Raw genomic sequence first — 27,830 nt, 5'->3', positions numbered from 1 at the left:
CTCCTCTATAGTCTCTCTGTGTTCCCCTCCTCCTCTATAGTCTCTCTGTGTTCCCCTCCTCCTCTATAGTCTCTCTGTGTTCCCCTCCTCATCTATAGTCTCTGTGTTCCCCTCCTCCTCTATAGTCTCTCTGTGTTCCCCTCCTCCTCTATAGTCTCTCTGTGTTCCCCTCCTCATCTATAGTCTCTCTGTGTTCCCCTCCTCCTCTATAGTCTCTCTGTGTTCCCCTCCTCCTCTATAGTCTCTCTGTGTTCCCCTCCTCATCTATGTCTCTATAGTCTCTCTGTGTTCCCCTCCTCCTCTATAGTCTCTCTGTGTTCCCCTCCTCATCTATCTCTCTATAGTCTCTGTGTTCCCCTCCTCATCTATCTCTCTATAGTCTCTCTGTGTTCCCCTCCTCCTCTATAGTCTCTCTGTGTTCCCCTTCTCCTCTATAGTCTCTCTGTGTTCCCCTCCTCCTCTATAGTCTCTCTGTGTTCCCCTCCTCCTCTATAGTCTCTCTGTGTTCCCCTCCTCCTCTATAGTCTCTCTGTGTTCCCCTCCTCCTCTATAGTCTCTCTGTGTTCCCCTCCTCCTCTATAGTCTCTCTGTGTTCCCCTCCTCATCTATCTCTCTATAGTCTCTCTGTGTTCCCCCTCCTCTATAGTCTCTCTGTGTTCCCCTCCTCCTCTATAGTCTCTCTGTGTTCCCCTCCTCCTCTATAGTCTCTGTGTTCCCCTCCTCATCTATCTCTCTATAGTCTCTCTGTGTTCCCCTCCTCCTCTATAGTCTCTCTGTGTTCCCCTCCTCCTCTATAGTCTCTCTGTGTTCTCCTCCTCATCTATCTCTCTATAGTCTCTCTGTGTTCCCCTCCTCCTCTATAGTCTCTCTGTGTTCCCCTCCTCCTCTATAGTCTCTCTGTGTTCCCCTCCTCCTCTATAGTCTCTCTGTGTTCCCCTCCTCCTCTATAGTCTCTGTGTTCCCCTCCTCATCTATCTCTCTATAGTCTCTCTGTGTTCCCCTCCTCCTCTATAGTCTCTCTGTGTTCCCCTCCTCCTCTATAGTCTCTCTGTGTTCCCCTCCTCCTCTATAGTCTCTCTGTGTTCCCCTCCTCATCTATAGTCTCTGTGTTCCCCTCCTCCTCTATAGTCTCTCTGTGTTCCCCTCCTCCTCTATAGTCTCTCTGTGTTCCCCTCCTCATCTATAGTCTCTCTGTGTTCCCCTCCTCCTCTATAGTCTCTCTGTGTTCCCCTCCTCCTCTATAGTCTCTCTGTGTTCCCCTCCTCCTCTCATAGTCTCTCTGTGTTCCCCTCCTCCTCTATAGTCTCTCTGTGTTCCCCTCCTCCTCTATAGTCTCTGTGTTCCCCTCCTCATCTATCTCTCTATAGTCTCTCTGTGTTCCCCTCCTCCTCTATAGTCTCTCTGTGTTCCCCTCCTCCTCTATAGTCTCTCTGTGTTCCCCTCCTCCTCTATAGTCTCTCTGTGTTCCCCTCCTCATCTATAGTCTCTGTGTTCCCCTCCTCCTCTATAGTCTCTCTGTGTTCCCCTCCTCCTCTATAGTCTCTCTGTGTTCCCCTCCTCATCTATAGTCTCTCTGTGTTCCCCTCCTCCTCTATAGTCTCTCTGTGTTCCCCTCCTCCTCTATAGTCTCTCTGTGTTCCCCTCCTCATCTATGTCTCTATAGTCTCTCTGTGTTCCCCTCCTCCTCTATAGTCTCTCTGTGTTCCCCTCCTCATCTATCTCTCTATAGTCTCTGTGTTCCCCTCCTCATCTATCTCTCTATAGTCTCTCTGTGTTCCCCTCCTCCTCTATAGTCTCTCTGTGTTCCCCTCCTCCTCTATAGTCTCTCTGTGTTCCCCTCCTCCTCTATAGTCTCTCTGTGTTCCCCTCCTCCTCTATAGTCTCTCTGTGTTCCCCTCCTCCTCTATAGTCTCTCTGTGTTCCCCTCCTCATCTATCTCTCTATAGTCTCTCTGTGTTCCCCTCCTCCTCTATAGTCTCTCTGTGTTCCCCTCCTCCTCTATAGTCTCTCTGTGTTCCCCTCCTCATCTATCTCTCTATAGTCTCTCTGTGTTCCCCTCCTCCTCTATAGTCTCTCTGTGTTCCCCTCCTCATCTATCTCTCTATAGTCTCTCTGTGTTCCCTCCTCCTCTATAGTCTCTCTGTGTTCCCCTCCTCCTCTATAGTCTCTCTGTGTTCCCCTCCTCCTCTATAGTCTCTGTGTTCCCCTCCTCATCTATCTCTCTATAGTCTCTCTGTGTTCCCCTCCTCCTCTATAGTCTCTCTGTGTTCCCCTCCTCCTCTATAGTCTCTCTGTGTTCCCCTCCTCCTCTATAGTCTCTCTGTGTTCCCTCCTCATCTATCTCTCTATAGTCTCTCTGTGTTCCCCTCCTCCTCTATAGTCTCTCTGTGTTCCCCTCCTCATCTATCTCTCTATAGTCTCTCTGTGTTCCCCTCCTCCTCTATAGTCTCTCTGTGTTCCCCTCCTCATCTATCCCTCTATAGTCTCTCTGTGTTCCCCTCCTCCTCTATAGTCTCTCTGTGTTCCCCTCCTCCTCTATAGTCTCTCTGTGTTCCCCTCCTCCTCTATAGTCTCTGTGTTCCCCTCCTCATCTATCTCTCTATAGTCTCTCTGTGTTCCCCTCCTCCTCTATAGTCTCTCTGTGTTCCCCTCCTCCTCTATAGTCTCTCTGTGTTCCCCTCCTCCTCTATAGTCTCTCTGTGTTCCCCTCCTCATCTATAGTCTCTGTGTTCCCCTCCTCCTCTATAGTCTCTCTGTGTTCCCGTCCTCCTCTATAGTCTCTCTGTGTTCCCCTCCTCATCTATAGTCTCTCTGTGTTCCCCTCCTCCTCTATAGTCTCTCTGTGTTCCCCTCCTCCTCTATAGTCTCTCTGTGTTCCCCTCCTCATCTATGTCTCTATAGTCTCTCTGTGTTCCCTCCTCCTCTATAGTCTCTCTGTGTTCCCCTCCTCATCTATCTCTCTATAGTCTCTGTGTTCCCCTCCTCATCTATCTCTCTATAGTCTCTCTGTGTTCCCCTCCTCCTCTATAGTCTCTCTGTGTTCCCCTCCTCCTCTATAGTCTCTCTGTCTTCCCCTCCTCCTCTATAGTCTCTCTGTGTTCCCCTCCTCCTCTATAGTCTCTCTGTGTTCCCCTCCTCCTCTATAGTCTCTCTGTGTTCCCCTCCTCCTCTATAGTCTCTCTGTGTTCCCCTCCTCATCTATCTCTCTATAGTCTCTCTGTGTTCCCCTCCTCTATAGTCTCTCTGTGTTCCCCTCCTCCTCTATAGTCTCTCTGTGTTCCCCTCCTCCTCTATAGTCTCTGTGTTCCCCTCCTCATCTATCTCTCTATAGTCTCTCTGTGTTCCCCTCCTCCTCTATAGTCTCTCTGTGTTCCCCTCCTCCTCTATAGTCTCTCTGTGTTTCCTCCTCATCTATCTCTCTATAGTCTCTCTGTGTTCCCCTCCTCCTCTATAGTCTCTCTGTGTTCCCCTCCTCCTCTATAGTCTCTCTGTGTTCCCCTCCTCCTCTATAGTCTCTGTGTTCCCCTCCTCATCTATCTCTCTATAGTCTCTCTGTGTTCCCCTCCTCCTCTATAGTCTCTCTGTGTTCCCCTCCTCCTCTATAGTCTCTCTGTGTTCCCCTCCTCCTCTATAGTCTCTCTGTGTTCCCCTCCTCATCTATAGTCTCTGTGTTCCCCTCCTCCTCTATAGTCTCTCTGTGTTCCCCTCCTCCTCTATAGTCTCTCTGTGTTCCCCTCCTCATCTATAGTCTCTGTGTTCCCCTCCTCCTCTATAGTCTCTCTGTGTTCCCCTCCTCCTCTATAGTCTCTCTGTGTTCCCCTCCTCATCTATGTCTCTATAGTCTCTCTGTGTTCCCCTCCTCCTCTATAGTCTCTCTGTGTTCCCCTCCTCATCTATCTCTCTATAGTCTCTGTGTTCCCCTCCTCATCTATCTCTCTATAGTCTCTCTGTGTTCCCCTCCTCCTCTATAGTCTCTCTGTGTTCCCCTTCTCCTCTATAGTCTCTCTGTGTTCCCCTCCTCCTCTATAGTCTCTCTGTGTACCCCTCCTCCTCTATAGTCTCTCTGTGTTCCCCTCCTCCTCTATAGTCTCTCTGTGTTCCCCTCCTCATCTATCTCTCTATAGTCTCTCTGTGTTCCCCTCCTCCTCTATAGTCTCTCTGTGTTCCCCTCCTCCTCTATAGTCTCTCTGTGTTCCCCTCCTCCTCTATAGTCTCTCTGTGTTCCCCTCCTCATCTATCTCTCTATAGTCTCTCTGTGTTCCCCCTCCTCTATAGTCTCTCTGTGTTCTCTCCTCCTCTATAGTCTCTCTGTGTTCCCCTCCTCCTCTATAGTCTCTGTGTTCCCCTCCTCATCTATCTCTCTATAGTCTCTCTGTGTTCCCGTCCTCCTCTATAGTCTCTCTGTGTTCCCCTCCTCCTCTATAGTCTCTCTGTGTTCCCCTCCTCCTCTATAGTCTCTCTGTGTTCTCCTCCTCATCTATCTCTCTATAGTCTCTCTGTGTTCCCCTCCTCCTCTATAGTCTCTCTGTGTTCCCCTCCTCATCTATCTCTCTATAGTCTCTCTGTGTTCCCCTCCTCCTCTATAGTCTCTCTGTGTTCCCCTCCTCATCTATCCCTCTATAGTCGCTCTGTGTTCCCTTCCTCATCTATAGTCTCTCTGTGTTCCCCTCCTCCTCTATAGTCTCTCTGTGTTCCCCTCCTCCTCTATAGTCTCTCTGTGTTCCCCTCCTCCTCTATAGTCTCTCTGTGTTCCCCTCCTCCTCTATAGTCTCTCTGTGTTCCCCTCCTCCTCTATAGTCTCTCTGTGTTCCCCTCCTCATCTATAGTCTCTCTGTGTTCCCCTCCTCATCTATAGTCTCTCTGTGTACCCCTCCTCCTCTATGTCTCTATAGTCTCTCTGTGTTCCCCTCCTCCTCTATAGTCTCTCTGTGTTCCCCTCCTCATCTATCTCTCTATAGTCTCTGTGTTCCCCTCCTCATCTATCTCTCTATAGTCTCTCTGTGTTCCCCTCCTCCTCTATAGTCTCTCTGTGTTCTCCTCCTCATCTATCTCTCTATAGTCTCTGTGTTCCCCTCCTCCTCTATAGTCTCTCTGTGTTCCCCTCCTCATCTATCCCTCTATAGTCTCTCTGTGTTCCCCTCCTCATCTATAGTCTCTCTGTGTTCCCCTCCTCCTCTATAGTCTCTCTGTGTTCCCCTCCTCCTCTATAGTCTCTCTGTGTTCCCCTCCTGCTCTATAGTCTCTCTGTGTTCCCCTCCTCCTCTATAGTCTCTCTGTGTTCCCCTCCTCCTCTATAGTCTCTCTGTGTTCCCCTCCTCATCTATAGTCTCTCTGTGTACCCCTCCTCCTCTATAGTCTCTCTGTGTTCCCCTCCTCATCTATGTCTCTATAGTCTCTCTGTGTTCCCCTCCTCCTCTATAGTCTCTCTGTGTTCCCCTCCTCATCTATCTCTCTATAGTCTCTGTGTTCCCCTCCTCATCTATCTCTCTATAGTCTCTCTGTGTTCCCCTCCTCCTCTATAGTCTCTCTGTGTTCCCCTCCTCATCTATAGTCTCTCTGTGTTCCCCTCCTCATCTATAGTCTCTCTGTGTTCCCCTCCTCCTCTATAGTCTCTCTGTGTTCCCCTCCTCCTCTATAGTCTCTCTGTGTTCCCCTCCTCATCTATCCTCTATAGTCTCTCTGTGTTCCCCTCCTCATCTATAGTCTCTCTGTGTTCCCCTCCTCCTATATAGTCTCTCTGTGTTCCCCTCCTCCTCTATAGTCTCTCTGTGTTCCCCTCCTCCTCTATAGTCTCTCTGTGTTCCCCTCCTCCTCTATAGTCTCTCTGTGTTCCCCTCCTCCTCTATAGTCTCTCTGTGTTCTCCTCCTCATCTATCTCTCTATAGTCTCTCTGTGTTCCCCTCCTCCTCTATAGTCTCTCTGTGTTCCCCTCCTCATCTATCCCTCTATAGTCTATCTGTGTTCCCCTCCTCATCTATAGTCTCTCTGTGTCCCCCTCCTCCTCTATAGTCTCTCTGTGTTCCCCTCCTCCTCTATAGTCTCTCTGTGTACCCCTCCTCCTCTATAGTCTCTCTGTGTTCCCCTCCTCCTCTATAGTCTCTCTGTGTTCCCCTCCTCCTCTATAGTCTCTCTGTGTTCCCCTCCTCATCTATCTCTCTATAGTCTCTCTGTGTTCCCCTCCTCCTCTATAGTCTCTCTGTGTTCCCCTCCTCCTCTATAGTCTCTCTGTGTTCCCCTCCTCCTCTATAGTCTCTCTGTGTTCCCCTCCTCATCTATAGTCTCTGTGTTCCCCTCCTCCTCTATAGTCTCTCTGTGTTCCCCTCCTCCTCTATAGTCTCTCTGTGTTCCCCTCCTCATCTATCTCTCTATAGTCTCTCTGTGTTCCCCTCCTCCTCTATAGTCTCTCTGTGTTCCCCTCCTCCTCTATAGTCTCTCTGTGTACCCCTCCTCCTCTATAGTCTCTCTGTGTTCCCCTCCTCCTCTATAGTCTCTCTGTGTTCCCCTCCTCCTCTATAGTCTCTCTGTGTTCTCCTCCTCATCTATCTCTCTATAGTCTCTCTGTGTTCCCCTCCTCCTCTATAGTCTCTCTGTGTTCCCCTCCTCATCTATCCCTCTATAGTCTATCTGTGTTCCCCTCCTCATCTATAGTCTCTCTGTGTTCCCCTCCTCCTCTATAGTCTCTCTGTGTTCCCCTCCTCCTCTATAGTCTCTCTGTGTTCCCCTCCTCCTCTATAGTCTCTCTGTGTTCCCCTCCTCCTCTATAGTCTCTCTGTGTTCCCCTCCTCCTCTATAGTCTCTCTGTGTTCCCGTCCTCCTCTATAGTCTCTCTGTGTTCTCCTCCTCATCTATCTCTCTATAGTCTCTCTGTGTTCCCCTCCTCCTCTATAGTCTCTCTGTGTTCCCCTCCTCCTCTATAGTCTCTCTGTGTTCCCCTCCTCCTCTATAGTCTCTCTGTGTACCCCTCCTCCTCTATAGTCTCTCTGTGTTCCCCTCCTCATCTATCTCTCTATAGTCTCTCTGTGTACCCCTCCTCCTCTATAGTCTCTCTGTGTCCCCCTCCTCCTCTATAGTCTCTCTGTGTTCCCCTCCTCCTCTATAGTCTCTCTGTGTTCTCCTCCTCATCTATCTCTCTATAGTCTCTCTGTGTTCCCCTCCTCCTCTATAGTCTCTCTGTGTCCCCCTCCTCCTCTATAGTCTCTCTGTGTTCCCCTCCTCATCTATCCCTCTATAGTCGCTCTGTGTTCCTTTCCTCATCTATAGTCTCTCTGTGTTCCCCTCCTCCTCTATAGTCTCTCTGTGTTCCCCTCCTCCTCTATAGTCTCTCTGTGTTCCCCTCCTCCTCTATAGTCTCTCTGTGTTCCCCTCCTCCTCTATAGTCTCTCTGTGTTCCCCTCTTCCTCTATAGTCTCTCTGTGTTCCCCTCCTCATCTATAGTCTCTCTGTGTTCCCCTCCTCATCTATAGTCTCTCTGTGTACCCCTCCTCCTCTATAGTCTCTCTGTGTTCCCCTCCTCATCTATGTCTCTATAGTCTCTCTGTGTTCCCCTCCTCCTCTATAGTCTCTCTGTGTTCCCCTCCTCATCTATCTCTCTATAGTCTCTGTGTTCCCCTCCTCATCTATCTCTCTATAGTCTCTCTGTGTTCCCCTCCTCCTCTATAGTCTCTCTGTGTTCTCCTCCTCATCTATCTCTCTATAGTCTCTGTGTTCCCCTCCTCCTCTATAGTCTCTCTGTGTTCCCCTCCTCATCTATCCCTCTATAGTCTCTCTGTGTTCCCCTCCTCATCTATAGTCTCTCTGTGTTCCCCTCCTCCTCTACAGTCTCTCTGTGTTCCCCTCCTCCTCTATAGTCTCTCTGTGTTCCCCTCCTCCTCTATAGTCTCTCTGTGTTCCCCTCCTCCTCTATAGTCTCTCTGTGTTCCCCTCCTCCTCTATAGTCTCTCTGTGTTCCCCTCCTCATCTATAGTCTCTCTGTGTACCCCTCCTCCTCTATAGTCTCTCTGTGTTCCCCTCCTCATCTATGTCTCTATAGTCTCTCTGTGTTCCCCTCCTCCTCTATAGTCTCTCTGTTTCCCCTCCTCATCCTCTATAGTCTCTCTGTGTTCCCCTCCTCATCTATCTCTCTATAGTCTCTCTGTGTTCCCCTCCTCCTCTATAGTCTCTCTGTGTTCCCCTCCTCCTCTATAGTCTCTCTGTGTTCCCCTCCTCCTCTATAGTCTCTCTGTGTTCCCCTCCTCCTCTATAGTCTCTCTGTGTTCCCCTCCTCCTCTATAGTCTCTCTGTGTTCTCCTCCTCATCTATCTCTCTATAGTCTCTCTGTGTTCCCCTCCTCCTCTATAGTCTCTCTGTGTTCCCCTCCTCATCTATCCCTCTATAGTCTATCTGTGTTCCCCTCCTCATCTATAGTCTCTCTGTGTTCCCCTCCTCCTCTATAGTCTCTCTGTGTTCCCCTCCTCCTCTATAGTCTCTCTGTGTTCCCCTCCTCCTCTATAGTCTCTCTGTGTTCCCCTCCTCCTCTATAGTCTCTCTGTGTTCCCCTCCTCCTCTATAGTCTCTCTGTGTTCCCCTCCTCCTCTATAGTCTCTCTGTGTTCTCCTCCTCATCTATCTCTCTATAGTCTCTCTGTGTTCCCCTCCTCCTCTATAGTCTCTCTGTGTTCCCCTCCTCCTCTATAGTCTCTCTGTGTTCCCCTCCTCCTCTATAGTCTCTCTGTGTACCCCTCCTCCTCTATAGTCTCTCTGTGTTCCCCTCCTCATCTATCTCTCTATAGTCTCTCTGTGTACCCCTCCTCCTCTATAGTCTCTCTGTGTCCCCCTCCTCCTCTATAGTCTCTCTGTGTTCCCCTCCTCCTCTATAGTCTCTCTGTGTTCTCCTCCTCATCTTCTCTCTATAGTCTCTCTGTGTTCCCCTCCTCCTCTATAGTCTCTCTGTGTTCCCCTCCTCCTCTATAGTCTCTCTGTGTTCCCCTCCTCCATCTCTCTATAGTCTCTCTGTGTTCCCCTCCTCCTCTATAGTCTCTCTGTGTTCCCCTCCTCCTCTATAGTCTCTCTGTGTACCCCTCCTCCTCTATAGTCTCTCTGTGTTCCCCTCCTCCTCTATAGTCTCTCTGTGTTCCCCTCCTCCTCTATAGTCTCTCTGTGTTCTCCTCCTCATCTATCTCTCTATAGTCTCTCTGTGTTCCCCTCCTCCTCTATAGTCTCTCTGTGTTCCCCTCCTCATCTATCCCTCTATAGTCTATCTGTGTTCCCCTCCTCATCTATAGTCTCTCTGTGTTCCCCTCCTCCTCTATAGTCTCTCTGTGTTCCCCTCCTCCTCTATAGTCTCTCTGTGTTCCCCTCCTCCTCTATAGTCTCTCTGTGTTCCCCTCCTCCTCTATAGTCTCTCTGTGTTCCCCTCCTCCTCTATAGTCTCTCTGTGTTCCCGTCCTCCTCTATAGTCTCTCTGTGTTCTCCTCCTCATCTATCTCTCTATAGTCTCTCTGTGTTCCCCTCCTCCTCTATAGTCTCTCTGTGTTCCCCTCCTCCTCTATAGTCTCTCTGTGTTCCCCTCCTCCTCTATAGTCTCTCTGTGTACCCCTCCTCCTCTATAGTCTCTCTGTGTTCCCCTCCTCATCTATCTCTCTATAGTCTCTCTGTGTACCCCTCCTCCTCTATAGTCTCTCTGTGTCCCCCTCCTCCTCTATAGTCTCTCTGTGTTCCCCTCCTCCTCTATAGTCTCTCTGTGTTCTCCTCCTCATCTATCTCTCTATAGTCTCTCTGTGTTCCCCTCCTCCTCTATAGTCTCTCTGTGTCCCCCTCCTCCTCTATAGTCTCTCTGTGTTCCCCTCCTCATCTATCCCTCTATAGTCGCTCTGTGTTCCTTTCCTCATCTATAGTCTCTCTGTGTTCCCCTCCTCCTCTATAGTCTCTCTGTGTTCCCCTCCTCCTCTATAGTCTCTCTGTGTTCCCCTCCTCCTCTATAGTCTCTCTGTGTTCCCCTCCTCCTCTATAGTCTCTCTGTGTTCCCCTCTTCCTCTATAGTCTCTCTGTGTTCCCCTCCTCATCTATAGTCTCTCTGTGTTCCCCTCCTCATCTATAGTCTCTCTGTGTACCCCTCCTCCTCTATAGTCTCTCTGTGTTCCCCTCCTCATCTATGTCTCTATAGTCTCTCTGTGTTCCCCTCCTCCTCTATAGTCTCTCTGTGTTCCCCTCCTCATCTATCTCTCTATAGTCTCTGTGTTCCCCTCCTCATCTATCTCTCTATAGTCTCTCTGTGTTCCCCTCCTCCTCTATAGTCTCTCTGTGTTCTCCTCCTCATCTATCTCTCTATAGTCTCTGTGTTCCCCTCCTCCTCTATAGTCTCTCTGTGTTCCCCTCCTCATCTATCCCTCTATAGTCTCTCTGTGTTCCCCTCCTCATCTATAGTCTCTCTGTGTTCCCCTCCTCCTCTACAGTCTCTCTGTGTTCCCCTCCTCCTCTATAGTCTCTCTGTGTTCCCCTCCTCCTCTATAGTCTCTCTGTGTTCCCCTCCTCCTCTATAGTCTCTCTGTGTTCCCCTCCTCCTCTATAGTCTCTCTGTGTTCCCCTCCTCATCTATAGTCTCTCTGTGTACCCCTCCTCCTCTATAGTCTCTCTGTGTTCCCCTCCTCATCTATGTCTCTATAGTCTCTCTGTGTTCCCCTCCTCCTCTATAGTCTCTCTGTGTTCCCCTCCTCCTCTATCGCTCTATAGTCTCTGTGTTCCCCTCCTCATCTATCTCTCTATAGTCTCTCTGTGTTCCCCTCCTCCTCTATAGTCTCTCTGTGTTCCCCTCCTCATCTATAGTCTCTCTGTGTTCCCCTCCTCATCTATAGTCTCTCTGTGTTCCCCTCCTCCTCTATAGTCTCTCTGTATTCCCCTCCTCCTCTATAGTCTCTCTGTGTTCTCCTCCTCATCTATCTCTCTATAGTCTCTCTGTGTTCCCCTCCTCCTCTATAGTCTCTCTGTGTTCCCATCCTCATCTATCCCTCTATAGTCTATCTGTGTTCCCCTCCTCATCTATAGTCTCTCTGTGTTCCCCTCCTCCTCTATAGTCTCTCTGTGTTCCCCTCCTCCTCTATAGTCTCTCTGTGTTCCCCTCCTCCTCTATAGTCTCTCTGTGTTCCCCTCCTCCTCTATAGTCTCTCTGTGTTCCCCTCCTCCTCTATAGTCTCTCTGTGTTCCCCTCCTCCTCTATAGTCTCTCTGTGTTCTCCTCCTCATCTATCTCTCTATAGTCTCTCTGTGTTCCCCTCCTCCTCTATAGTCTCTCTGTGTTCCCCTCCTCCTCTATAGTCTCTCTGTGTTCCCCTCCTCCTCTATAGTCTCTCTGTGTACCCCTCCTCCTCTATAGTCTCTCTGTGTTCCCCTCCTCATCTATCTCTCTATAGTCTCTCTGTGTACCCCTCCTCCTCTATAGTCTCTCTGTGTCCCCCTCCTCCTCTATAGTCTCTCTGTGTTCCCCTCCTCCTCTATAGTCTCTCTGTGTTCTCCTCCTCATCTATCTCTCTATAGTCTCTCTGTGTTCCCCTCCTCCTCTATAGTCTCTCTGTGTTCCCCTCCTCCTCTATAGTCTCTCTGTGTTCTCCTCCTCATCTATCTCTCTATAGTCTCTCTGTGTTCCCCTCCTCCTCTATAGTCTCTCTGTGTTCCCCTCCTCATCTATCCCTCTATAGTCTATCTGTGTTCCCCTCCTCATCTATAGTCTCTCTGTGTTCCCCTCCTCCTCTATAGTCTCTCTGTGTTCCCCTCCTCCTCTATAGTCTCTCTGTGTTCCCCTCCTCCTCTATAGTCTCTCTGTGTTCCCCTCCTCCTCTATAGTCTCTCTGTGTTCCCCTCCTCCTCTATAGTCTCTCTGTGTTCCCGTCCTCCTCTATAGTCTCTCTGTGTTCTCCTCCTCATCTATCTCTCTATAGTCTCTCTGTGTTCCCCTCCTCCTCTATAGTCTCTCTGTGTTCCCCTCCTCCTCTATAGTCTCTCTGTGTTCCCCTCCTCCTCTATAGTCTCTCTGTGTACCCCTCCTCCTCTATAGTCTCTCTGTGTTCCCCTCCTCATCTATCTCTCTATAGTCTCTCTGTGTACCCCTCCTCCTCTATAGTCTCTCTGTGTCCCCCTCCTCCTCTATAGTCTCTCTGTGTTCCCCTCCTCCTCTATAGTCTCTCTGTGTTCTCCTCCTCATCTATCTCTCTATAGTCTCTCTGTGTTCCCCTCCTCCTCTATAGTCTCTCTGTGTCCCCCTCCTCCTCTATAGTCTCTCTGTGTTCCCCTCCTCATCTATCCCTCTATAGTCGCTCTGTGTTCCTTTCCTCATCTATAGTCTCTCTGTGTTCCCCTCCTCCTCTATAGTCTCTCTGTGTTCCCCTCCTCCTCTATAGTCTCTCTGTGTTCCCCTCCTCCTCTATAGTCTCTCTGTGTTCCCCTCCTCCTCTATAGTCTCTCTGTGTTCCCCTCTTCCTCTATAGTCTCTCTGTGTTCCCCTCCTCATCTATAGTCTCTCTGTGTTCCCCTCCTCATCTATAGTCTCTCTGTGTACCCCTCCTCCTCTATAGTCTCTCTGTGTTCCCCTCCTCATCTATGTCTCTATAGTCTCTCTGTGTTCCCCTCCTCCTCTATAGTCTCTCTGTGTTCCCCTCCTCATCTATCTCTCTATAGTCTCTGTGTTCCCCTCCTCATCTATCTCTCTATAGTCTCTCTGTGTTCCCCTCCTCCTCTATAGTCTCTCTGTGTTCTCCTCCTCATCTATCTCTCTATAGTCTCTGTGTTCCCCTCCTCATCTATAGTCTCTCTGTGTTCCCCTCCTCCTCTATAGTCTCTCTGTGTTCTCCTCCTCATCTATCTCTCTATAGTCTCTCTGTGTTCCCCTCCTCCTCTATAGTCTCTCTGTGTTCCCCTCCTCCTCTATAGTCTCTCTGTGTTCCCCTCCTCCTCTATAGTCTCTCTGTGTACCCCTCCTCCTCTATAGTCTCTCTGTGTTCCCCTCCTCATCTATCTCTCTATAGTCTCTCTGTGTACCCCTCCTCCTCTATAGTCTCTCTGTGTCCCCCTCCTCCTCTATAGTCTCTCTGTGTTCCCCTCCTCCTCTATAGTCTCTCTGTGTTCTCCTCCTCATCTATCTCTCTATAGTCTCTCTGTGTTCCCCTCCTCCTCTATAGTCTCTCTGTGTTCCCCTCCTCCTCTATAGTCTCTCTGTGTTCTCCTCCTCATCTATCTCTCTATAGTCTCTCTGTGTTCCCCTCCTCCTCTATAGTCTCTCTGTGTTCCCCTCCTCATCTATCCCTCTATAGTCTATCTGTGTTCCCCTCCTCATCTATAGTCTCTCTGTGTTCCCCTCCTCCTCTATAGTCTCTCTGTGTTCCCCTCCTCCTCTATAGTCTCTCTGTGTTCCCCTCCTCCTCTATAGTCTCTCTGTGTTCCCCTCCTCCTCTATAGTCTCTCTGTGTTCCCCTCCTCCTCTATAGTCTCTCTGTGTTCCCGTCCTCCTCTATAGTCTCTCTGTGTTCTCCTCCTCATCTATCTCTCTATAGTCTCTCTGTGTTCCCCTCCTCCTCTATAGTCTCTCTGTGTTCCCCTCCTCCTCTATAGTCTCTCTGTGTTCCCCTCCTCCTCTATAGTCTCTCTGTGTACCCCTCCTCCTCTATAGTCTCTCTGTGTTCCCCTCCTCATCTATCTCTCTATAGTCTCTCTGTGTACCCCTCCTCCTCTATAGTCTCTCTGTGTCCCCCTCCTCCTCTATAGTCTCTCTGTGTTCCCCTCCTCCTCTATAGTCTCTCTGTGTTCTCCTCCTCATCTATCTCTCTATAGTCTCTCTGTGTTCCCCTCCTCCTCTATAGTCTCTCTGTGTCCCCCTCCTCCTCTATAGTCTCTCTGTGTTCCCCTCCTCATCTATCCCTCTATAGTCGCTCTGTGTTCCTTTCCTCATCTATAGTCTCTCTGTGTTCCCCTCCTCCTCTATAGTCTCTCTGTGTTCCCCTCCTCCTCTATAGTCTCTCTGTGTTCCCCTCCTCCTCTATAGTCTCTCTGTGTTCCCCTCCTCCTCTATAGTCTCTCTGTGTTCCCCTCTTCCTCTATAGTCTCTCTGTGTTCCCCTCCTCATCTATAGTCTCTCTGTGTACCCCTCCTCCTCTATAGTCTCTCTGTGTTCCCCTCCTCATCTATGTCTCTATAGTCTCTCTGTGTTCCCCTCCTCCTCTATAGTCTCTCTGTGTTCCCCTCCTCATCTATCTCTCTATAGTCTCTGTGTTCCCCTCCTCATCTATCTCTCTATAGTCTCTCTGTGTTCCCCTCCTCCTCTATAGTCTCTCTGTGTTCTCCTCCTCATCTATCTCTCTATAGTCTCTGTGTTCCCCTCCTCCTCTATAGTCTCTCTGTGTTCCCCTCCTCATCTATCCCTCTATAGTCTCTCTGTGTTCCCCTCCTCATCTATAGTCTCTCTGTGTTCCCCTCCTCCTCTACAGTCTCTCTGTGTTCCCCTCCTCCTCTATAGTCTCTCTGTGTTCCCCTCCTCCTCTATAGTCTCTCTGTGTTCCCCTCCTCCTCTATAGTCTCTCTGTGTTCCCCTCCTCCTCTATAGTCTCTCTGTGTTCCCCTCCTCATCTATAGTCTCTCTGTGTACCCCTCCTCCTCTATAGTCTCTCTGTGTTCCCCTCCTCATCTATGTCTCTATAGTCTCTCTGTGTTCCCCTCCTCCTCTATAGTCTCTCTGTCTTCCCCTCCTCATCTATCTCTCTATAGTCTCTGTGTTCCCCTCCTCATCTATCTCTCTATAGTCTCTCTGTGTTCCCCTCCTCCTCTATAGTCTCTCTGTGTTCCCCTCCTCATCTATAGTCTCTCTGTGTTCCCCTCCTCATCTATAGTCTCTCTGTGTTCCCCTCCTCCTCTATAGTCTCTCTGTATTCCCCTCCTCCTCTATAGTCTCTCTGTGTTCTCCTCCTCATCTATCTCTCTATAGTCTCTCTGTGTTCCCCTCCTCCTCTATAGTCTCTCTGTGTTCCCATCCTCATCTATCCCTCTATAGTCTATCTGTGTTCCCCTCCTCATCTATAGTCTCTCTGTGTTCCCCTCCTCCTCTATAGTCTCTCTGTGTTCCCCTCCTCCTCTATAGTTTCTCTGTGTTCCCCTCCTCCTCTATAGTCTCTCTGTGTTCCCCTCCTCCTCTATAGTCTCTCTGTGTTCCCCTCCTCCTCTATAGTCTCTCTGTGTTCCCCTCCTCCTCTATAGTCTCTCTGTGTTCTCCTCCTCATCTATCTCTCTATAGTCTCTCTGTGTTCCCCTCCTCCTCTATAGTCTCTCTGTGTTCCCCTCCTCCTCTATAGTCTCTCTGTGTTCCCCTCCTCCTCTATAGTCTCTCTGTGTACCCCTCCTCCTCTATAGTCTCTCTGTGTTCCCCTCCTCATCTATCTCTCTATAGTCTCTCTGTGTACCCCTCCTCCTCTATAGTCTCTCTGTGTCCCCCTCCTCCTCTATAGTCTCTCTGTGTTCCCCTCCTCCTCTATAGTCTCTCTGTGTTCTCCTCCTCATCTATCTCTCTATAGTCTCTCTGTGTTCCCCTCCTCCTCTATAGTCTCTCTGTGTTCCCCTCCTCCTCTATAGTCTCTCTGTGTTCTCCTCCTCATCTATCTCTCTATAGTCTCTCTGTGTTCCCCTCCACCATTTCCTGGGAGCAGCCTAAGCCTGTGTAAACCAAAGTGCTGGGAACTAGCGGTGCGGGAACAAATCCGTACAGTTACATATCAGATATTATTTTGACGATATATCGTATCGTTTTGACAATATGGCAGTAGTTAGTTTGCTGTACCTGCACCAAAACTCCAGTATTTTTCCTCCATAGCTTGTTCTCCATCTTCTTTTTAAATAGGGAGACCATTTTCTTTCACCACTTTTAATGCCATGACTGAGAAAAACAGTTTTTCTCATTTCTCTCTCTTGTCTCTCTGTAGCAGACATGTGGTGAGCAATATGTTTGGAACATCGAAACGCAATAAAATCACATTATTGAATCGCAACACATAGAGAATCGTGAGAATCATGAGAATCACAATACATATCGTATCGGCACCTAAGTATGGTGATGATATCATATCGTGAGGTCCCTGGCAAGTCCCAGCCCTACCAGGAACCATTATATTGTTTCATTGAGACAAACATAGCAGGAGGTGATTAAATGCAGAGCCATCATTCAGCCTGTTCCACAGAGCCTTGCAGCCCTGCAACCAACCATCGATTCACTGGCCTCAATCAGAGATCTCTCTCTCCATCTCATCTCATTTCCCCCTGCCTCAAGGGGGGGTTCTGTGTGTGATCCCAGGCCCTGTGTTTGGTATCAGTAACACACACAGACTGTCTCAGTGTCTTTTCAGGAATCTGCTTCGGTTAGGGGCCACTAAAATATAGAGCTAATTTATAGGCTGGTTAAATCAGCCAGTCAGATGGACCAGGTACCGCAGCACCAGCTCTACAGAGCACCACCCAGCTCCACCGAGTTCCATACTGCAGCCAGGGAGGACCGTAGCACCACCCAGCTCCACACTGCAGCCAGGGAGGACCGCAGCACCACCCAGCTCCACACTGCAGCCAGGGAGGACCACAGCACCACCCAGCTCCACACCGCAGCCAGGGAGGACCGTAGCACCACCCAGCTCCACACTGCAGCCACGGAGGACCGCAGCACCAGCCAGCTCCACACTGCAGCCAGGGAGGACCGTAGCACCACCCAGCTCCACACTGCAGCCAGGGAGGACCGTAGCACCACCCAGCTCCACACTGCAGCCAGGGAGGACTGCAGCACCACACAGCTCCACACTGCAGCCAGGGAGGACCACAGCACCATCCAGCTCCACACTGCAGCCAGGGAGGACCGTAGCACCACCCAGCTCCACACTGCAGCCAGGGAGGACCGTAGTACCACCCAGCTCCACACTGCAGCCAGGGAGGACCGTAGCACCACCCAGCTCCACACTGCAGCCAGGGAGGACCACAGCACCACCCAGCTCCACACTGCAGCCAGGGAGGACCGCAGCACCACCCAGCTCCACACTGCAGCCAGGGAGGACCGCAGCACCACCCAGCTCCACACTGCAGCCAGGGAGGTGTGCTGTTGGACCAGGGCCTAAGCAGGACCCTAGCCCTCCCCTGGCACCAGCTTCTAACTCTAGGGAAACTCTAGACCGACTGGGATTGAAACCCGGGTCTGCTAGCCAAAGCTAAAGACTAGGCATTAGTTTGGGGAGTCCTCAGGTCTCAGACATGGTTATCCATCATCAGGGGAATGTGGTGTTACAACCCCTCTGTTACACGGGCTGCACTCTTAGAAACATAGGTGCTAAGTAGAACCATACAGGGTGTTCAGCTAGTCCCCATAGAGGAACCCTTAATGGGCGTGGGTAGAACCCTTTGCATAGGGTTCTATCTAGAACCCTTTATTTAAGGTTCTTTATAGAACCCCTGGAAGGCGGGGCATAGTTATACCCTAACACAGTGGCATTAGGAAACTCCTGGTTTACAGGCCACATCCGGCCTGCAAGTCACATTATGCTGGCTTGAAAAGTGATGTGTAATTCCTATTGGAATCCAGACAGAGATAGGATATCCAACAAGTGGAATTGTTAATCAGAATGACTGCCAGGGTAGGGACGATTGACTACCCGAATCATCTAAACTGGAACAACCATCTCAGTAATGGGTGCAGTATATCCTATTACTAACAAATTGGATTAGTTTAGAAAACTCTATGTTATTTATCTTTGTGTAGCATTCAATTAATCAACCAATCAATCAATGTACATGCAAAAACAGAGAAAATACAGTAAAACTAACATTTCTGAAAATCTCCCTGCAATAGAGCATGCTGAGAAATATTATATATGGTGCTATGTAGAACCCTTCTCGCCTTCCAAAGAATCATCAAATAACTCTTTCTTCCAAAAACGGTTCTTAAGATGTTAAAGGTTCTAGATAGAACCCTTCGCCTTACAAATAACGAAGAAGCCTTTAGGAGTGTAACAGGAATGACAGGGGAGGTGACAGTTAGACAGACAGCCACTAGAGGGCAGTGTAGCTGTGTCTGTCAGCTCAATATAAAACACCTGTTGGATGAACCCCAGTATCCACATGTAGAACACAGAGAAACATCCTCTGAACAGGAACACAACGGTTAAATCTGCCTTCAACACAACCTGCTGGTACCGTATGGGAAGGTGTGTGTGTGTGTGCAAGTGTGTGTGTGTGTGTGTGTGTGTGTGTGTGTGTGTGTGTGTGTGTGTGTGTGTGTGTGTGTGTGTGTGTGTGTGTGTGTGTGTGTGTGTGTGTGTGTGTGTGTGTGTGTGTGTGTGTGTGTGTGTGAGTTTGTGTGTATGTTTGTGTGAGTATACGTGAGTGTGTTTGTGTGTATGTTTGTGTGAGTGTGCGTGTGTGTGTGTGTGTGTGTGTGTGTCCGTGCGTGCATCCTCTTTACTTACTCTCCACATTCAGTAGGATAGGATGGCTGGTTTTGTTCTCTCCGTTCTTGTCGTTGACAGCCTGGGTGTAGTACCGTCCAGCATCAGGGGCCACACTGGACAGGATGACCAGAGTGTTGTCCAGGGTGATGGCTCTACACACAGACACACACACACACACACACACACACACACACACACACACACACACACACACACACACACACACACACACACACACACACACACACACACACACACACACACACACATAAAAATGAAGACATAGGCACACACACACATGTAGACACACAAACACACACACAGACACACACACACACACACACAAAGGATGATTGTTTATGACTTCTGCTGTGGCATTATTATGACAGTCGATATCACCGTCAAGACGAAAGTTTGAATGATGTGTGATCCACATCACTCCTGTAGGAGATACAAGTGGGTAGATTACATTCCTGTAGGAGATACTAGTGGGTAGAGGACATTCCTGTAGGAGATACTAGTGGGTAGATTACATTCCTGTAGGAGATACTATTGGGTAGATTACATTCCTATAGGAGATACTAGTGGATAGATTACATTCCTGTAGTAGATACTAGTGGGTAGAGGACATTCCTGTAGGAGATATTTTTGGGTAGATTACATTCCTATAGGAGATACTATTGGGTAGAGGACATTCCTGTAGGAGATACTAGTGGGTAGAGGACATTCCTGTAGGAGATACTAGTGGGCAGAAGACATTCCTGTAGGAAATACTAGTGCGTAGTGGACATTCCCGTAGGAGATACTAGTGCGTAGAGGACATTCCTGTATGAGATACTAGTTGGTAGAGAACATTCCTGTAGGAGACACTAGTGGGTAGATTACATTCCTGTAGGAGATACTAGTGGGTGGAGGACAATCCTGTAGGAGATACTAGTGGGTAGATTACATTCCTGTAGGAGACACTAGTGGGTAGAGGACATTACTGTAGGAGAAACTAGTTGGCAGAGGACATTCCTGTAGGAGATACTAGTGGGTAGAGGACATTCCTGTAGGACATACTAGTAGGTAGAGGACATTCCTGTAGGAGATACTAGTGGGTAGATTACATTCCTGTAGGAGATACTAGTGGGTAGAGGACATTCCTATAGGACATACTAGTGGGTAGATTACATTCCTGTAGGAGATACTAGTGGGTAGAGGACATTCCTGTAGGACATACTAGTAGGTAGAGCAAATTCCTTTAGGAGATACTAGTGGGTAGATTACATTCCTGTAGGAGATACTAGTGGGTAGAGGACATTCCTGTAGGACATACTAGTGGGTAGATTACATTCCTGTAGGAGATACTAGTGGGTAGAGGACATTCCTGTAGGACATACTAGTAGGTAGAGGACATTCCTTTAAGAGATACTAGTGGGTAGAGGACACTCCTGTAGGAGATACAAGTGGGTAGAGGACATTCCTGTAGGAGACACTAGTGCATAGAGGACACTTCTGTAGGAGATACTAGTGGGTAGAGGACACTCCTGAAGGAGATAGTACTGGGTAGAGGACATTCCTGTAGGAGACACTAGTGCATAGAGGACACTTCTGTAGGAGATACTAGTGTGTAGATTACAGTCCTGTAGGAGACACTAGTGGGTAGAGGACATTCCTGTAGGAGATACTAGTGGGTAGAGACATTCCTGTAGGAGATACTAGTGGGTAGATTAAATTCCTGTAGGAGATACTAGTGGACAGATTACATTCCTGTTTGAGATACTAGTGCGAAGAGGACATTCCTGTAGGAGATACTAGTGGGAAGATTACATTCCTGTAGGAGACACTAGTGGGCAGAGGACATTCCTGTAGGAGATACTAGTGGGCAGAGGACATTCCTGTAGGAGATACTAGTGGATAGATTACATTCCTGTAGGAGATACTATTGGGTAGAGGACATTCCTGTAGGAGATCCTAGTGGGTAGAGGACATTCCTGTAGGAGATACTAGTGGGTAGAGGACATTCCTGTAGGAGATACTAGTGGGTAGAGGACATTCCTGTATGAGATCCTAGTGGGTAGAGGACATTCCTGTAGGAGATACTAGTTGATAGAGGACATTCCTGTAGGAGATAATAGTGGGTAGAGGACATTCCTGTAGGAGATACTAGTGGGTAGATTACATTCCTGTAGGAGATACTAGTGGGTAGAGGACATTCCTGTAGGACATACTAGTGGGTAGAGGACATTCCTGTAGGACATACTAGTGGGTAGATTACATTCCTGTAGGAGATACTAGTGGGTAGAGGACATTCCTGTAGGAGATACTAGTGGGTAGAGGACATTCCTGTAGGACATACTAGTGGGTAGAGGACATTCCTGTAGGACATACTAGTGGGTAGAGGACATTCCTGTAGGAGAAACTAGTGGGTAGAGGACATTCCTGTAGGACATACTAGTGGGTAGAGGATATTCCTGTAGGAGATATTAGTGGGTAGAGGACATTCCTGTAGGAGATACTAGTGGGTAGATTACATTCCTGTAGGACATACTAGTGGGTAGATTACATTCCTGTAGGAGATACTAGTGGGTAGAGGACATTCCTGTAGGAGATACTAGTGGGTAGAGGACATTCCTGTAGGAGATACTAGTGGGTAGAGGACATTCCTGTAGGACATACTAGTAGGTAGAGGATATTCCTGTAGGAGATACTAGTGGGTAGAGGACATTCCTGTAGGAGATACTAGAGGGTAGAGGACATTCCTGTAGGAGCTCCTAGTGGGTAGAGGACATTCCTGTAGGAGATACTAGTGGGTAGAGGACATTCCTGTAGGAGTTCCTAGTGGGTAGAGGACATTCCTGTAGGAGTCACTAGTGGGTAGAGGACATTCCTGTAGGAGATACTAGTGGGTAGATTACATTCCTGTAGGAGATACTAGTGGGTGGAGGACATTCCTGTAGGAGATACTAGTGGGTAGAGGACATTCCTGTATGAGATCCTAGTGGGTAGAGGACATTCCAGTAGGAGATACTAGTTGATAGAGGACATTCCTGTAGGAGATAATAGTGGGTAGAGGACATTCCTGTAGGAGATACTAGTGGGTAGATTACATTCCTGTAGGAGATACTAGTGGGTAGAGGACATTCCTGTAGGACATACTAGTGGGTAGAGGACATTCCTGTAGGACATACTAGTGGGTAGATTACATTCCTGTAGGAGATACTAGTGGGTAGAGGACATTCCTGTAGGAGATACTAGTGGGTAGAGGACATTCCTGTAGGACATACTAGTGGGTAGAGGACATTCCTGTAGGACATACTAGTGGGTAGAGGACATTCCTGTAGGAGAAACTAGTGGGTAGAGGACATTCCTGTAGGACATACTAGTGGGTAGAGGATATTCCTGTAGGAGATATTAGTGGGTAGAGGACATTCCTGTAGGAGATACTAGTGGGTAGATTACATTCCTGTAGGACATACTAGTGGGTAGATTACATTCCTGTAGGAGATACTAGTGGGTAGAGGACATTCCTGTAGGAGATACTAGTGGGTAGAGGACATTCCTGTAGGAGATACTAGTGGGTAGAGGACATTCCTGTAGGACATACTAGTAGGTAGAGGATATTCCTGTAGGAGATACTAGTGGGTAGAGGACATTCCTGTAGGAGATACTAGAGGGTAGAGGACATTCCTGTAGGAGCTCCTAGTGGGTAGAGGACATTCCTGTAGGAGATACTAGTGGGTAGAGGACATTCCTGTAGGAGTTCCTAGTGGGTAGAGGACATTCCTGTAGGAGTCACTAGTGGGTAGAGGACATTCCTGTAGGAGATACTAGTGGGTAGATTACATTCCTGTAGGAGATACTAGTGGGTGGAGGACATTCCTGTAGGAGATACTAGTGGGTAGATTACATTCCTGTAGGAGACACAAGTGGGTAGAGGACATTACTGTAGGAGAAACTAGTTGGCAGAGGACATTCCTGTAGGAGATACTAGTGGGTAGAGGACATTCCTGTAGGACATACTAGTAGGTAGAGGACATTCCTTTAGGAGATACTAGTGGGTAGAGGACACTCCTGTAGGAGATAGTACTGGGTAGTGGATATTCCTGTAGGAGACACTAGTGCATAGAGGACACTCCTGTAGGAGATACTAGGGTGTAGATTACAGTCCTGTAGGAGACACTAGTGGGTAGAAGACATTCCTGTAGGAGATACTAGTGGGCAGAGGACATTCCTGTAGGAAATACTAGTGAGTAGAGGACATTCCTGTAGGAGAAACAAGTGGGTAGACAACACTCCTGTAGGAGATACTAGTGGGAAGAGGACATTCCTGTAGGAGATACTAGTGGGCAGAGGACATTCCTGTAGGAGATACTAGTGGATAGATTACATTACTGTAGGAGATACTATTGGGTAGAGGACATTCCTGTAGGAGATACTAGTGGGTAGAGGATATTCCTGTAGGAGATACTAGTGGGTAGAGGACATTCCTGTAGGAGATACTAGTGGGTAGAGGACATTCCTGTATGAGATCCTAGTGGGTAGAGGACATTCCTGTAGGAGATACTAGTGGGTAGAGGACATTCCTGTAGGAGATAATAGTGGGTAGAGGACATTCCTGTAGCAGATACCAGTGGGTAGATTACATTCCTGTAGGAGATACTAGTGGGTAGAGGACATTCCTGTAGGAGATACTAGTGGGTAGATTACATTCCTGTAGGAGATACTAGTGGGTGGAGGACATTCCTGTAGGAGATACTAGTGGGTAGAGGACATTCCTGTATGAGATCCTAGTGGGTAGAGGACATTCCTGTAGGAGATACTAGTTGATAGAGGACATTCCTGTAGGAGATAATAGTGGGTAGAGGACATTCCTGTAGGAGATACTAGTGGGTAGATTACATTCCTGTAGGAGATACTAGTGGGTAGATTACATTCCTGTAGGAGATACTAGTGGGTAGAGGACATTCCTGTAGGAGATACTAGTGGGTAGAGGACATTCCTGTAGGACATACTAGTGGGTAGAGGACATTCCTGTAGGACATACTAGTGGGTAGAGGACATTCCTGTAGGAGAAACTAGTGGGTAGAGGACATTCCTGTAGGACATACTAGTGGGTAGAGGATATTCCTGTAGGAGATATTAGTGGGTAGAGGACATTCCTGTAGGAGATACTAGTGGGTAGATTACATTCCTGTAGGACATACTAGTGGGTAGATTACATTCCTGTAGGAGATACTAGTGGGTAGAGGACATTCCTGTAGGAGATACTAGTGGGTAGAGGACATTCCTGTAGGAGATACTAGTGGGTAGAGGACATTCCTGTAGGACATACTAGTAGGTAGAGGATATTCCTGTAGGAGATACTAGTGGGTAGAGGACATTCCTGTAGGAGATACTAGAGGGTAGAGGACATTCCTGTAGGAGCTCCTAGTGGGTAGAGGACATTCCTGTAGGAGATACTAGTGGGTAGAGGACATTCCTGTAGGAGTTCCTAGTGGGTAGAGGACATTCCTGTAGGAGTCACTAGTGGGTAGAGGACATTCCTGTAGGAGATACTAGTGGGTAGATTACATTCCTGTAGGAGATACTAGTGGGTGGAGGACATTCCTGTAGGAGATACTAGTGGGTAGATTACATTCCTGTAGGAGACACAAGTGGGTAGAGGACATTACTGTAGGAGAAACTAGTTGGCAGAGGACATTCCTGTAGGAGATACTAGTGGGTAGAGGACATTCCTGTAGGACATACTAGTAGGTAGAGGACATTCCTTTAGGAGATACTAGTGGGTAGAGGACACTCCTGTAGGAGATAGTACTGGGTAGTGGATATTCCTGTAGGAGACACTAGTGCATAGAGGACACTCCTGTAGGAGATACTAGGGTGTAGATTACAGTCCTGTAGGAGACACTAGTGGGTAGAAGACATTCCTGTAGGAGATACTAGTGGGCAGAGGACATTCCTGTAGGAAATACTAGTGAGTAGAGGACATTCCTGTAGGAGAAACAAGTGGGTAGACAACACTCCTGTAGGAGATACTAGTGGGAAGAGGACATTCCTGTAGGAGATACTAGTGGGCAGAGGACATTCCTGTAGGAGATACTAGTGGATATATTACATTACTGTAGGAGATACTATTGGGTAGAGGACATTCCTGTAGGAGATACTAGTGGGTAGAGGATATTCCTGTAGGAGATACTAGTGGGTAGAGGACATTCCTGTAGGAGATACTAGTGGGTAGAGGACATTCCTGTATGAGATCCTAGTGGGTAGAGGACATTCCTGTAGGAGATACTAGTGGGTAGAGGACATTCCTGTAGGAGATAATAGTGGGTAGAGGACATTCCTGTAGCAGATACCAGTGGGTAGATTACATTCCTGTAGGAGATACTAGTGGGTAGAGGACATTCCTGTAGGACATACTAGTGGGTAGAGGACATTCCTGTAGGAGATACTAGTGGGCAGAGGACATTCCTGTAGGAGATACTAGTGAGTAGAGGACATTCCTGTAGGAGAAACAAGTGGGTAGACGACACTCCTCTAGGAGATACTAGTGGGTAGAGGACATTCCTGTAGGAGATACTAGTGGGCAGAGGACATTCCTGTTGGAGATACTAGTGGATAGATTACATTCCTGTAAAGAGATACTATTGGGTAGAGGGCATTCCTGTAGGAGATACTAGTGGGTAGAGGACATTCCTGTAGGAGATACCACTGGGTAGAGGACATTCCTGTAGGAGATACTAGTGGGTAGAGGACATTCCTGTAGGAGATACTAGTGGGTAGAGGACATTCCTGTATGAGATCCTAGTGGGTAGAGGACATTCCTGTAGGAGATACTAGTTGGTAGAGGACATTCCTGTAGGAGATACTAGTGGGCAGAGGACATTCCTGTAGGAGATACTAGTGGGTAGAGGACATTCCTGTAGGAGATACTAGTGGGTAGAGGACATTCCTGTATGAGATCCTAGTTGGTAGAGGACATTCCTGTAGGAGATACTAGTGGGTAGAGGACATTCCTGTAGGAGCTAATAGTGGGTAGACGACATTCCTGTAGGAGATACTAGTGGGCAGATTACATTCCTGTAGGAGAAACTAGTGGGTAGAGGACATTCCTGTAGGACATACTAGTGGGTATAGAATATTCCTGTAGGAGATACTAGTGGGTAGAGGACATTCATGTAGGAGATACTAGTGGGTAGAGGACATTCCTGTATGAGATACTAGTGGGTAGAGGACATTCCTGTAGGAGATACTAGTTGGTAGAGGACATTCCTGTAGGAGATACTAGTGCATAGAGGACATTCCTGTAGGAGATACTAGTGCGTAGAGGACATTCCTGTAGGAGATACTAGTGGGTAGAGTACATTCCTGTAGGAGATACTAGTGGGTAGAGGACATTCCTGTAGCAGATACTAGTGGGTAGATTACATTCCTGTAGGAGATACTAGTGGGTGGAGGACATTCCTGTAGGAGATACTAGTGGGTAGATTACATTCCTGTAGGAGACACAAGTGGGTAGAGGACATTACTGTAGGAGAAACTAGTTGGCAGAGGACATTCCTGTAGGAGATACTAGTGGGTAGAGGACATTCCTGTAGGACATACTAGTAGGTAGAGGACATTCCTTAAGGAGATACTAGTGGGTAGAGGACACTCCTGTAGGAGATAGTACTGGGTAGTGGATATTCCTGTAGGAGACACTAGTGCATAGAGGACACTCCTGTAGGAGATACTAGGGTGTAGATTACAGTCCTGTAGGAGACACTAGTGGGTAGAAGACATTCCTGTAGGAGATACTAGTGGGCAGAGGACATTCCTGTAGGAAATACTAGTGAGTAGAGGACATTCCTGTAGGAGAAACAAGTGGGTAGACAACACTCCTGTAGGAGATACTAGTGGGAAGAGGACATTCCTGTAGGAGATACTAGTGGGCAGAGGACATTCCTGTAGGAGATACTAGTGAGTAGAGGACATTCCTGTAGGAGAAACAAGTGGGTAGACGACACTCCTCTAGGAGATACTAGTGGGTAGAGGACATTCCTGTAGGAGATACTAGTGGGCAGAGGACATTCCTGTTGGAGATACTAGTGGATAGATTACATTCCTGTAAAGAGATACTATTGGGTAGAGGGCATTCCTGTAGGAGATACTAGTGGGTAGAGGACATTCCTGTAGGAGATACCACTGGGTAGAGGACATTCCTGTAGGAGATACTAGTGGGTAGAGGACATTCCTGTAGGAGATACTAGTGGGTAGAGGACATTCCTGTATGAGATCCTAGTGGGTAGAGGACATTCCTGTAGGAGATACTAGTTGGTAGAGGACATTCCTGTAGGAGATACTAGTGGGCAGAGGACATTCCTGTAGGAGATACTAGTGGGTAGAGGACATTCCTGTAGGAGATACTAGTGGGTAGAGGACATTCCTGTATGAGATCCTAGTTGGTAGAGGACATTCCTGTAGGAGATACTAGTGGGTAGAGGACATTCCTGTAGGAGCTAATAGTGGGTAGACGACATTCCTGTAGGAGATACTAGTGGGCAGATTACATTCCTGTAGGAGAAACTAGTGGGTAGAGGACATTCCTGTAGGACATACTAGTGGGTATAGAATATTCCTGTAGGAGATACTAGTGGGTAGAGGACATTCATGTAGGAGATACTAGTGGGTAGAGGACATTCCTGTATGAGATACTAGTGGGTAGAGGACATTCCTGTAGGAGATACTAGTTGGTAGAGGACATTCCTGTAGGAGATACTAGTGCATAGAGGACATTCCTGTAGGAGATACTAGTGCGTAGAGGACATTCCTGTAGGAGATACTAGTGGGTAGAGTACATTCCTGTAGGAGATACTAGTGGGTAGAGGACATTCCTGTAGCAGATACTAGTGGGTAGATTACATTCCTGTAGGAGATACTAGTGGGTGGAGGACATTCCTGTAGGAGATACTAGTGGGTAGATTACATTCCTGTAGGAGACACAAGTGGGTAGAGGACATTACTGTAGGAGAAACTAGTTGGCAGAGGACATTCCTGTAGGAGATACTAGTGGGTAGAGGACATTCCTGTAGGACATACTAGTAGGTAGAGGACATTCCTTTAGGAGATACTAGTGGGTAGAGGACACTCCTGTAGGAGATAGTACTGGGTAGTGGATATTCCTGTAGGAGACACTAGTGCATAGAGGACACTCCTGTAGGAGATACTAGGGTGTAGATTACAGTCCTGTAGGAGACACTAGTGGGTAGAAGACATTCCTGTAGGAGATACTAGTGGGCAGAGGACATTCCTGTAGGAAATACTAGTGAGTAGAGGACATTCCTGTAGGAGAAACAAGTGGGTAGACAACACTCCTGTAGGAGATACTAGTGGGAAGAGGACATTCCTGTAGGAGATACTAGTGGGCAGAGGACATTCCT

At 48.2% G+C, this 27,830-nt stretch overlaps 1 protein-coding gene across 2 annotated transcripts in view; it reads right to left on the bottom strand.

The window, feature by feature from the left end:
- The window catches only part of LOC106568787 (protein sidekick-2), a 767,299-nt gene that overhangs the window by 115,251 nt on the left and 624,218 nt on the right, over positions 1 to 27,830 (bottom strand). For both annotated transcript variants that reach the window (XM_045715764.2, XM_045715765.2), the window contains exon 5: positions 18,445 to 18,578. In XM_045715764.2, coding sequence (XP_045571720.1) covers positions 18,445 to 18,578 — 134 coding nt within the window. The remainder of the gene's footprint in view (positions 1 to 18,444; positions 18,579 to 27,830) is intronic.

This window comes from Salmo salar, chromosome 03, assembly GCF_965601325.2.
Source record: "Salmo salar chromosome 03, fSalSal1, whole genome shotgun sequence".
Lineage (NCBI taxonomy): Eukaryota > Metazoa > Chordata > Actinopteri > Salmoniformes > Salmonidae > Salmo > Salmo salar.
The sequence above is the reverse complement of the archived record's forward strand: the minus strand, read 5'-3'. Positions and strand labels throughout refer to the sequence as shown.